The sequence below is a fragment of the Histoplasma capsulatum genome, genomic scaffold (assembly GCF_000149585.1).
Source record: "Histoplasma capsulatum NAm1 scaffold_8 genomic scaffold, whole genome shotgun sequence".
NCBI lineage: Eukaryota > Fungi > Ascomycota > Eurotiomycetes > Onygenales > Ajellomycetaceae > Histoplasma > Histoplasma mississippiense.
In genome coordinates this window covers 186270-198506 of record NW_001813975.1, presented here as the reverse complement: position 1 = coordinate 198506, position 12237 = coordinate 186270, and the positions used below count along the sequence as shown (strand labels likewise).

The following is a 12237-nucleotide window of genomic DNA, read 5'->3' as shown; positions in this document are numbered from 1 at the left end:
CACTCGCTGGCGGCCGATATCCTGAGGCAATTCACCGCAAGCCTACATAAGGAAGAATCTGAACAAGGTCTCAAAGCCAGTAAAACATTAATGGAAATAATTCCCCCAACTATCGATAATAAGGAGGACTACAATTTTTTACCTGGCTATCTAAAAGTTGAAGAGGTCCTTGGTACGGTGAATGTTTCCTATCCAGCGAAATATTCCATTAGACTTGCAAATGGGGATATTGTTAATGTGAGAAACCTTTTACCCATTGCCTTTTTCTGTTGACTTTCATGTTCTCACAACCTCATATCTCAGTTAACTGCCAGGCACATTCGTACCCTTCAGCAGGGATGCAATGCCCTTTCTCGGTTCAATCAATATCCGATAATCAGTGATACTTCTATATAAGATACAGTCACTCATCGCCAGTACCCAAGCCGAACGCGGTCTCAGAGGGATAGCTTTTATGTGAACTCCACAATGCTCAGCCTATCTTCAGACGATGATCGACCGGCTAGCCCATTTACAAAACCAATTACTTCAAGGCGCCTTTTGAGGAGAGGTAATCGCGGCGAGGCAAGCACTGTACTCTCAAGGCGACGTTCTTCGCGTTTACTTCAATTCACAGATGCCCAAGGTTCCGAGCACAGTGAAGATAAATCGATGGAATCTTCAGATGGAGAACACAGGAAATATAGACGAGTCAGACGCCGTGGAAGGCGCTCTAAGTCCTACAAAAATGAAAAATTTTCCAACCCCGTTTCAATTGGAGTCCGATCCTCGCAGAGAGTCAAAGCATTAAAAAGTATCGCAGTACGCTTGGAAGATGACATTTCAGAAGCCGAAGATAATTCAGCAGGGGTGAAGTATTCAGCGGCAAAGGAATTCTTCAAACAATTCCCAAATGAAGATCCCTTCAGAAATCGTCATCAAAATGTGTGTAATTCTTGCCGCTCTTCTGATTCCGGAAATGGAATTCTTGTATTCTGTCAAGGTTGCACTACATCATATCACCAGAGATGTCTTGGACCCCGCAACCAAAGAGAGCACTTAGTCACAAAGATTGGGGAAATGGATTTTGTTCTGCAGTGCCGACGGTGTTTAGGCTTTGCCCACACAAAAGACATGCTTTCTCCTCATCAGGGTGCTTGTACCCAGTGTCATCAACTCGGCCCATTATCAAAGCCTTTAAGACCACGAACGAATGCCCGCGAGGAGCAGCTGCTGAGGGAAGAAAATGGTGGTTCCGATCCCATACCTGATATTGACACTCCATTGCATAACTTATATAATGTGGATTCCATCCTGTTTCGATGTATTTCGTGCGAGCGAGCTTGGCATATGAACCATCTCCCACCTAGAGGACAAAACCCTACCGGCAACATGGAAGAGAGTGATAGTGCAGATTTCGGCAACCAAACGTTCAGGGAATATTCGAGGCGGTTTACTTGTGAGGACTGCGCCAATATGCCTGGGGAGATAGAAACTATTGTTGCTTGGCGCCCAGTTGATCTTGATAGTTTTATACCTGGGTATACTTCGGAAATGATGGAGGAGATCGCCAAGGAATATCTAATAAAGTGGCGGAAAAAATCTTACTTCCAAACCTCATGGATGCCTGGGTCATGGGTTTGGGCGAAGGCTGCTCCTGCCACCCGGAAAGCATTCGCCAGGTCCTCAAAATCCCTAAAGCCGATTATGTCGAAAGAAGATGCAATTCCAGAAGAATTTTTGCGGGTTGACATAATTTTTGACTTGGAATACTCAAATGTGGTCAGAAATACAACACTCGAGATTGATATGGCCCGCGTCAAAGAGGTATCAAAGATATATGTCAAGTATAAGGGCCTGCCATATGAAGATGCTGTGTGGGAAACCATCCCATCACCTAAAGAGACTGAGCGCTGGCATGATTATCAAAGGGCATACCAAGATTGGGTTGCTGGGAAGTACGTGCATGTGCCTAAAAGTCACATTATGAAGAAGAATTTGACCACTGCACGGTCCAAAGATTTTGCTACACAGCTTGTTAAAAAAAACCAACCGGCCTTACTAACAGGTGGCCAAATTATGGATTACCAGAAAGATGGCTTGAATTGGCTTTATTACATGTGGTACAAAAAGCAAAATGCCATCCTCGCTGATGAAATGGGGTTGGGGAAAACAATTCAAGTAATCGCACTTTTTGCGACTTTAGTTCATGATCACAGATGTTGGCCTTTCCTAGTGGTTGTTCCGAATTCTACATGCCCTAATTGGCGTCGGGAAATAAAGTCCTGGGCACCTTGGTTACGGGTTGTGACATACTATGGCACCGCAGCTGCGAGGAAGATTGCACACGATTACGAAATGTTTCCGGATGGTACATCGGATCTTCGATGTCATATTGTTGTTACTTCATATGACTCAATGATCGACGATAAGGCAAGGCGTCTGTTTTCAAGCATTCCCTGGGCTGGTTTGGTTGTCGACGAGGGACAGCGCTTGAAGAACGACAAAAATCAATTATATGAGGCGTTAACGCGCATTCACTTCCCCTTCAAAATTCTGCTTACTGGTACCCCTCTGCAAAATAACATTCGCGAGTTATTCAATATCATTCAATTCTGCGATCCGTCTAAAAATGCTGAGGTCCTTGAACAGCAGTATGGGGGAGATTTTACAAAAGAGAAGCTCACTGAACTGCATGACATGATACGCCCGTATTTTCTTCGCCGAACAAAAGCTCAAGTTCTGACATCTTTGCCCCCAATGGCACAGATCATTATACCAGTTACAATGAGTGTTGTACAGAAAAAACTGTATAAATCGATTCTGGCTAAAAATCCAGAGCTGATTCGGTCGATTTTCGAGAGAAACCAAGGGAGAACATTGAAACGGACAGAACGTCACAACCTAAACAACATTTTGATGCAGCTTCGGAAATGTCTTTGTCATCCCTTTATCTACTCCAAAGCCATTGAAGAGAGGACGGTCAATGCGGCTTTGTCTCATCGAAATTTGGTTGAGGCTTCGTCAAAACTTCAATTGTTGGAAATGCTTTTGCCTAAACTGCAGGAAAGGGGTCATCGCGTTTTAATATTTAGCCAATTTCTTGATAACTTGGATGTCATGGAAGACTTTCTTGATGGCCTGGGTCTTCTGCATCGCCGCCTTGACGGATCTATGACCTCTCTCCAAAAGCAGAAGCAGATTGATGAATTTAACGTTCCCGGTTCACCATACTTCGCATTTTTGCTGTCCACTAGATCTGGTGGTGTTGGGATTAATCTGGCCACTGCGGATACGGTTGTCATTATGGACCCTGATTTCAACCCACATCAGGACATTCAAGCTTTGTCGCGAGCGCATCGAATTGGTCAAAGGAAAAAAGTTCTGGTTTTCCAATTAGTGACGAAGGGATCGGCCGAGGAGAAAATTATGCAAATGGGAAAAAAGAAGATGGCTCTAGATCAGGTTTTGATTGAGCATATGGACGTGGAGGGCGACACAGAAATTGATTTGGAGGCCATTCTTCGGCACGGAGCAGATGCTCTCTTCGATGATAGTACCACAGACGATATTCACTATGATAACGAGGCAATTGAAAAACTTCTTGATCGAAGCCAGATCGAGAATACAAAGGCCGGGGATGATGGATCTGCCGAGTCACAGTTCAGCTTCGCCAGAGTGTGGGTTAATAATACGCTTTCGGACAAACTAGGTGATTCAGAAACGGCGACTCCCAGCAATACAGTATGGAATAAAATCCTACAGGAACGTGAACGTATGGCTGCCGAAGAAGCGAAGGCAAACGCTCAAACGCTGGGGCGGGGAAAACGTAAACGTCAAACAATTGACTATACTTTTCAGTGTCGTGGTGCAGAGCATCTGCTGTCTTCGCCTAAAGCATCAGGAAAGGATGATACCGATGCAGAATTTCAATCCAAAAGCCCTGAGTTAGATACCGAGGATGTTGATACCGATGGCGATTTTGTTAGCGGGTCTTGCAAAGCAAGTATGAAAAGAATCCCAGACACAAAGAGTCTATGAAGGTATGCTATAAGTTTCAGTTTCGGTGATGTTGAAGACTAACTTTTTCCCCCTAGTACGTCGGTCCATACGAGCCACAATCCCTGATATAAACTCAGAGGTAAACGGCTCAATGCTGGATGGGAGTGGAGAATCGAATACCAGATCGCATTCACCACGTCGCTGCGTAGCCTGCGATCAAATTCATCCAATTGGGCACTGCCCATTGAAATTGGCTGGTGTTGAACATTGTGGGCTTTGTGGGATTGCGCACTATGGGCGCGGACGAGCATGCCCACACCTCAGTTCAGAAACCCAGGTTGCTTTGATGCTCGGCTCTCTCAAAGAAAGTACTGAACAGCGAGCGCTGGTAGACGAAGCTACCAAATATCTACGAGGCATCCGAGGCGACCTTGTTAGAAGGAAGAAAATCAAAGCTGCCAAGGAAACGGCAGATTCTCTGCCCCTGGCCACTGCTGCACCAACATCACATCCAACCCAAAACGCACCAGCGTCTCCTGTCGATCCCCCATTCCTACCACACCATCCAGGTCACATTGTGGCATATCCTCCGTATCCACCACAACTACCACCACAGTTCTCACACACGCAACAGTTATCCCCTCGTCTGGAAACCAGGCACAATTAGCGCAATACCAGTAGCGTAATAACTAAGCTATTAGTGCAGAAGTACCAACCAATAATTTCTCATACTAAATTATATGCAATTCTATTTGCTAGTACAGCTCCACTATCTCATGTTTTCTCTCAATGCGTTACTGCACCTCTTTCAACCTTCTAATCTTTCAACTGTGAGAATCCACCTTTGCTGCAAGAATTCACCTTCCTACCCATCCACCCCTGCAAAAATCATGGCATTCAAAGGTGATTTTCAATTCTCTATGATCTCTTCTAATCATATTCACTGATTATTTTATTAAACAGTATAAAAAAAGTGAGAAATGAAAGTGATCTGCAAGTGAACTTCTTGCAGATATTCCACCTCTGAAAAGCATTATCTTCAATTCTATAAAGCCTTTTCATCGCCTGCCAACTGCCAATCTGCTCAATATTGACCCTTAGGAATTCATATGTTTTATTCTCTCTCTATATCTCAGAATCTGATATTCAGAATATTATAAGCTCCATCAATGTCTATATAAAGATACAAATATCAAAGAATTCAGCTTTCAATCTGCAGAATTGACAGTCAACTACTTCTACAGAAATTAAGATATTTCTTGAGCAGATTATCTATATGAGAGTGTATAAATCTTCAGCAATTGAAGATTATTGAAATAAGAATGATACTCAGAGACCTGTTCATCCATCAAGATTTCATATAAGACAGAGGCAATTTGAGCAGATCAAGAGATATATTCATATATTCAATTTTTGCAAATTGAAATCTTTCTTCATTCAAAAGCTAGAGCCTCTATACTTAAACTTTCATACAATATATCAGAAATACTACATCTCTGATTCAAATCTTGCCATTGATGAGATGATGATTCAGTTCTTCAGTCAATCAAAGTACACAGTCAAAATGCCTCAGAAATTAATCAAGCAGAGATGTAAAATCTTTAAATTAGAAGAACATGACTATCTTTCAACTTTCTCCATGTTTCATGATAATCTCCATATGAATACGATGTTCTGAACTTCAGAGTTAATCAAGACTGAATCTCTTGTGATGGAATTGATTGAGCAGCTGCCAGTATTCTTGCAGAGCTCTGAGTAGCAGCATTCAAAGTTGAATAACAGTAAAGAGATTGCTGACTACTCAATTTATATGAACAACCACTTCACATCTGTTGCTCTATTCAACTATCTTTGAAAGAAAGGAATTGAAGTATGTGGAACCATCCATCCTGCCAATCTACCACCCCTTTTGCAAGAATTGAAGAACTCTGAATTGTCAGCTCATATTCTTTTCAATACTCTGTATAATCTCTCAAAATGAAGTTCTCTGTCTTACATGGAAAGACAATAATGTGGTATTACTATTGTCTACAGTTCATAAATCAGACAGCTTCATTGAATGTATCTGAAAACATTCTGAGATCAATTCCACCAACAGCCCGCAGATACAATGTTTATTTGATGATAAATATGAACAAGCTATGAAGATTCCTATCATTATTAATGACTACAATCATAATATAAATGGGATTGACCTAGCAAATCAGTATAGAGCTTTCTATGAGACTCATATGCTCACTAATCACATGTGGTTGTCAATTCTATACTGGATTATCAATCATGCAATTGTCAATTCTTATATTCTTCATCAATTGGCTACTGCTTCAGGCTTTGCTGCTCCGGGCCCTGCTGCTCTGAGCCCTTCTACTCTATCTCATGCTCAGTTCCATCAACAGCTTTATCTTCAACTCTTTGAGTTCTCTAATTCTCTATCATTCACTCAATCAAATTCAGATTTAAATCATCATTGAATTTCTCTGCCAGAATCTCAAGCTTGTGTCTGATGTCAGTATAAAAGAAAGAGAGCAGAGCAGAATTAAAGATAAAGCTCCAAGATCAAGATATGGTTGCTGCATGTAATAATATTCCTCTCTGTCTGAAAAGCCGGTGTTGGCAGGAGATATTAATTAGGGCTAGATTGAATAGATTACATAAATTACATTAAAACATTCTAATACAGCCGATCTCTCATATAATCCAGTAGTTTTCGCGTTTTTAATACGCTAACGTACACGCTAAAAAACCGCGCTAATTGTGCCTGGTTTCCAGACGAGGGGATATCAACAATCACCATGCCCACCGTATCCATACCCGCCATTTCAACTCTCGTATCCCGGTATGACGAAGTAGAAATGGTCCTACATTATTGATGACGATTCATAGAGTATTATTCGCTCATGCTTGCTGACCTTAGTATTTGTTCTTGTAAATTTTTTTTATCTGCCAAATGTAACATGCTCTTCAACATAGAGGTTAGCGTGTGATTTTCCTTTTTTAGGAGTGTATGGGGGAAGAGCCAAAAGATCATCGGAGGGGGATTTTGCCTTTCAATATCACGGCGGATTCATTTTGAATTGACCTTTGTAGAACATACCAGTCACTCATACGTTTAATTTTTTGCAGAAATTTCTTCTCATTGAGATTTTATAACCGTTCCAGCCTTGACTATCAATTCGGTACTGGGGTGTATTTTAATTTTATTTCCTTTTTGCCCCTTTAATCCCCTAGCCTACCCCCTATTGACATTCTTTTTGCTGGCAAGATATTTATTCAGCAATGCTGTGAAATGCAATTACAAGACTACACGTCTATTACCACTGCAGATTAGCTGAGGTGAAAATGGCTCGGCAAAAAAAAAGTAGCAAAACACCAAAATATTCAAAATATCTGCATATTCACAGAATCTTCAATGAATATCACCATTATCATTCAAATAAATGTATATCATATGTTTATCATCATATCCTAGTAATATGTCTTTCTCAACGCAGTCATCATTTCATCTTAGTGCAACAGTTACGTCAATTTCCCATCTTCCCATTGATTCATTCAAATGCTTTGTCGAATCTCTCTCATCCGTAGGCTCTTCTTGATATGGTTTGTCGGAACCCCAATTTACCGTAGCTTTATTATCGTCTATTCTCCTCATAGATACTCCGAATTCATGGAAAAAAGGTAGAGCCAATAAAAAGTCTCATAGCTGGAATATGTTTCACTGAAATAGCAGCCGCCCCAATTTTCATGCCGATTAATATAGGACTACTTTCTTTGCTCCTCGTGTGGCGATTAGAGTTAAGTTGTACTGTACGATGGTTCAGAATTGCTCCCTCCCTCATCTTTCTTCACCCTTTTCTTGCCTTCCTATCGCAAAGCCCAAGCTTCAGCATAGTTAGCACTCTGAAACCACTCGATACTTTGCTTGCGTCATGGACGTCAGAGCTCTGGAAGAATACCAGCATCGGGTCATCCAAGGCGACCGGGAGGGATCAGATTCCGATGATGAAGCCATCGTTTTTATCTAGTGTTCTATCTAAGTTGAAATTGGAACATCTCCCAGCTCATTTATTGTGCTTCGGTGCGTAAAGCGTCGGCAGATTTCCTAGAAAAACCAGAAGTGCCCATCGAGCCTATAACCATTGCATCGCTGCTTTTCGGTTCTTACCATGTATTATTTCCGATCAAATTCGGAGATGGGTTACCCTGCATGTGGAACTCCAGAGCATTTCAAACGCATCAGCCGCATCCGCCCTTCGGTCTGAAGCTTTCCAAATCCATGCGACTCATCCTATGTGAAACTTCAGTTCCACTTCCAGATGTATTGGCATTTGACGCGACACTAGATAATGAACTTGGTTGTCCTTCCATCTTGGTGAGCTTTGTTCAGGGAGGTTCTTTGTACGATTGTTGGTTTGACAAAAAATATTACCAAGGGAGAGATGTGGTGCACTGCACAAGGACTTCACAGGGTATTGCTCATGCAATGGTCGAACTGAGCCGGTTCTCATTTTCTACTTATTGGTGGTGCCCTTCCATTTGATCGAGATGGGAATTTGAATAAACCTAGTACTACAGCATATGAGGTTTGTTGATCATCATCAATCCATGCTTGAGCGACAAGGAAATGACGAAGAAGACGAATCAGCGCTCTATTTTGAAGCAGGACCATTTCAAGACGCAGCTCCATGCTATCTTCTCGCAATCAACCGAGCAAAAGAGCGCAAGCAACCCCTCCATAAGGGTGTGCAAAATCTCCTGCGCATGCTTTTTTCCTGGGTTCCGGCCACAAGACCTGAAGTTCGTGCTTACGGATTCAGATCATGATATCTAGAATGTCCTCGTATCCAAGGATGGAAGTTTTCAAGGTTTTATTGACTGGGGCAGTGTGGCCGCTGTTCCCCGTTTCATCGGATGAATGAAAAATACCCCTCCTGGCTTATTGTGGCGGACGTAAATACCTGAGATTGGGATCCAGCCATGTGTGCGAGAAGTGAAGACATGGAGCAGGACATCGAGCCAGATACACTGTGGGAGGACTCTTCAGATACTCTCGCGTTCCATCGTAAGGAGCACAATGAGTTTATACAGTGTCATTTGCCTCTTCCCAAAAATTCTGTCTCTTCTTCCTCTCCCCTTCATGCATCGTCCGCAACGCAGAAGTCACTCTTTGTTGAGAATTTGCTAATTGCAGCCGAAAACCTATGTGTACATACATTTGAGATTCTTGAAAAGTGTATTGAGAAGATTGTCGAATTGGCACAACGAGACTCGAATCGACCAGGTGTGGAGGTGAAGAAGGGCGATAATAAGATATAACGGACGCTCTGTCATATAGAGAACTCAATGAGGAAATGACTGATTTTCTGAGGAAAGTCCTTGAAACACTTTGGAGGTGCCATGGTACAGTAACATGCGATTGAGGCCGTTTTACGTTGCAATTCCGCAAAAATATATTTATAGTTATAGTTATATTTTTTTATATTTTTTATATTTAAGGTTGGCCAGACAGAAGTGTTGAACTCACATGAGAAGCATTTATTTCCGATAAAATAATAGCAGACTACTGAATAATAATACATCCTAACCCAGCATTGAGTGAGGGAGAGAGATGACAGAGCGGCATATTAAATATATCATTTCCGTGCGATTCGTTCCCAAGCCCCCAGTATGTGATTTAAACCGACAATTATGATGTCTAGTAGTTGAATATCCTTCAAAACAAAGATATGATACATGACTACACAGCACACATGAAGCGTCTCTCCTCATCTCAATCTGAAATCACAATTGGCTAATCACTGGTATGGGTTGCTGGTTGTTTGTTCCTGTCAGAAATGCTGAACCCAAGCCAAGCCCTTTGTCATATTCGCCTTCTAAAGCTAGAGAAACACACAAACGCATGCTATCTACATCACTAAGGCAGGTCTCGGGTGATATCCCTCATCAATTATACCAAAAAGTCTGCCCAAATTTGAACGCAGACATAATCTGCGATATAGGGAGCAGCCAGTTTCTCAGTTGGTTTGCAACCTCCTGGGGCTGCAATGCCATTCTTGATTGATTGCTCATGCAAACTTTTTTGGTGTTTTCGATCTATTTAGATGGTTCCTATTCCACACCGCAGCTTGAAACCTCACTTGTGGCCCTTCCAGATACTATATATGGGGAGGCCATACTTCTGCGTCCTCTCTTCCGAAGGGCTGCTCGGTAATCAATCAACCTGCCTATCCAAGCGGTCGGGTGCGACTATACCCAGGATTCAGGTTACCAAATGGGTCTTTACTGCTTCCTAGCACTTTTGCACTTTTTAAAAAGGTTGATGTTAGATCAATTCTATGGCCCACCATTTCGGTGATTGACTACAACTGGTGATCAATTTTTACCAAAAAGGCCCTCGGTTTGATCCGAATGCCACAAAGCTGTCCGGGACCGATGATGTCCACTATCCTCTGATTTTTAATATTGTTGGGGAACTGATCTGCTTTTCTTTACGTTGATGCCTGATTTTCTTGGGACTCCATTCCCACAGTGTTCTTTTGATTGTTCATGATAATGCAGTGTACCGAGAGCTAAGGCTAGGTTGGTCGCACTGACAGATGTCATGGGTACTTTAGGACAAACTGCTCCTGAGAACAAAGATGCTGGCAATCTATTCTCTGGTCTATTGTGGATAATTGCTCAACAAAATAGAAACAGCATCTTAACTGTTTCCATCTCCTTCTCTTTCTCTTCATTTTAAGCTCACATGGATATGTGGCAAATAGCTAACCTTTTGCTTTCCTAATATAATGGACTCCTCAATCTCTAGATATCTTGGGCATGCACAGGAACGGTTATATGAGTTACATCTTTGCACGGTTCTCCTATATTATATTTAGAGCCACAGTTGACATATCGTTCTCTACTTTGTTTACCTATTTCTCTGTGTTATTGAATTTCACACTGGCAGCAACACAACTCTTTCCTGCTCTAGAATCTTCAGTTTCATTCCTTTAATATTAACAAAGTTGAATACACTGAAACCTCCACTGACACATCCACTCAAATATACTGTTGTATATCTTCTTCCTCTAGGCCTCAGGCTCCCTCAACTTCTTCTCTTTGCTAGAACATTTTGCTCATTTCAACCTCGCTTAACATCTCACACAAATCCCCCTTTACTCCTCCTTTGTGCTTTTCAACCGCAAATTACTGTTGTTGCTCTGATTCTTTCTTTTCCATTCAGCTGCCTAGCTTTTTATATCTTTCAAGCAAATCCTATCGTAACCTTGAACTCGTTCCATTATCTATCAGCTACTTCAGCAGGACAGACAGCGAATAGCCATGCAACCAGAGTTCTGCATCACCCGCCCAAATGGAGTTGTTACTGCACTAATCGCCGTGGACGAATTGCCTCCCTTCGTAACTATTCGTGGCGTTCCTCGGTGTTTGAGCCAAATCGACGACGACCATGGAATGATCAACGTGGGGACTGTGGGCTCTCGTGGTCAATTTTATACCGTTGACGTTGCTGTCGAATCTAGAGCTCATCATATTAATGGGACCCCGAATGGGGAACCGGCTATGACACCTCAATCCTCTCTTACTATCGAGGGACATGGAGTCTTTCGTCAATCAGGTGGTCTTGGTGCAGCGATTTTGAACCCCAATTCTGAGGGGCGCAACATCATGGCCTGGAGGAACGAGGTTAGCGATAATGCTGTTACCAACACTAGCCGCGAAGTAGCGAAGTTGGTGAGTAATATTAAAACACCATTACTGTCGTCTGATGCTTGCTTTTAACCTGATAGAGGCGAAAACCATTAGGATGAAACCCCATCACAACGCAGAGAATCTGGAACTCAGAATGCGAAAAACCCAAAAACTCCCGCCAAAAAAGAGTTCTGCTCTTTCTGGATTCGTCGGGGGGAGTGTGACTATTCGCAGCAGGGTATGGTAATCTCCCTCAACTTTTATAAAATTTTAGCCGTATTAAATCGTTATAGGATGTCTTTTCAAACACGAAATGCCTAGAGATCTCGAGACCCTAGGGCGCCTGGGGCTTCGCGATATTCCCCGCTGGTATCGCGAGAAGTATAAAGTTAAAAGCATCAGTGGCTCTGATGGGATGGATCCACGCATGGACGCTAGTCGTGGTTGGAGACCGGTTGGGCCGATGCCAACGTTCCCACCCCCCAATTACGGTTTACCTCCTCCAAGATTCAATGTAGGGCAAAGCTGAAGGAGAAGCTGCAAATTGGGAATCACGCAACGCTCGAA

General features: G+C 42.5%; 2 protein-coding genes across 2 annotated transcripts; both read left to right on the top strand.

The window, feature by feature from the left end:
• Nucleotides 1-1455: 1455 nt before the first annotated feature.
• HCAG_07058 (conserved hypothetical protein) lies at nt 1456-4648 on the top strand (the record flags this gene model as incomplete). Its single annotated transcript, XM_001537586.1, has 3 exons — nt 1456-3723; nt 4004-4022; nt 4077-4648. The coding sequence occupies 3 exons, from the start codon at nt 1456-1458 to the stop codon at nt 4646-4648; spliced, it is 2859 nt and encodes a 952-aa protein (XP_001537636.1).
• A 6653-nt stretch (nt 4649-11301) lies between these two features.
• Nucleotides 11302-12199, top strand: HCAG_07057 (predicted protein; the record flags this gene model as incomplete). Its single annotated transcript, XM_001537585.1, has 3 exons — nt 11302-11712; nt 11785-11908; nt 11964-12199. The coding sequence occupies 3 exons, from the start codon at nt 11302-11304 to the stop codon at nt 12197-12199; spliced, it is 771 nt and encodes a 256-aa protein (XP_001537635.1).
• Nucleotides 12200-12237: the final 38 nt, after the last annotated feature.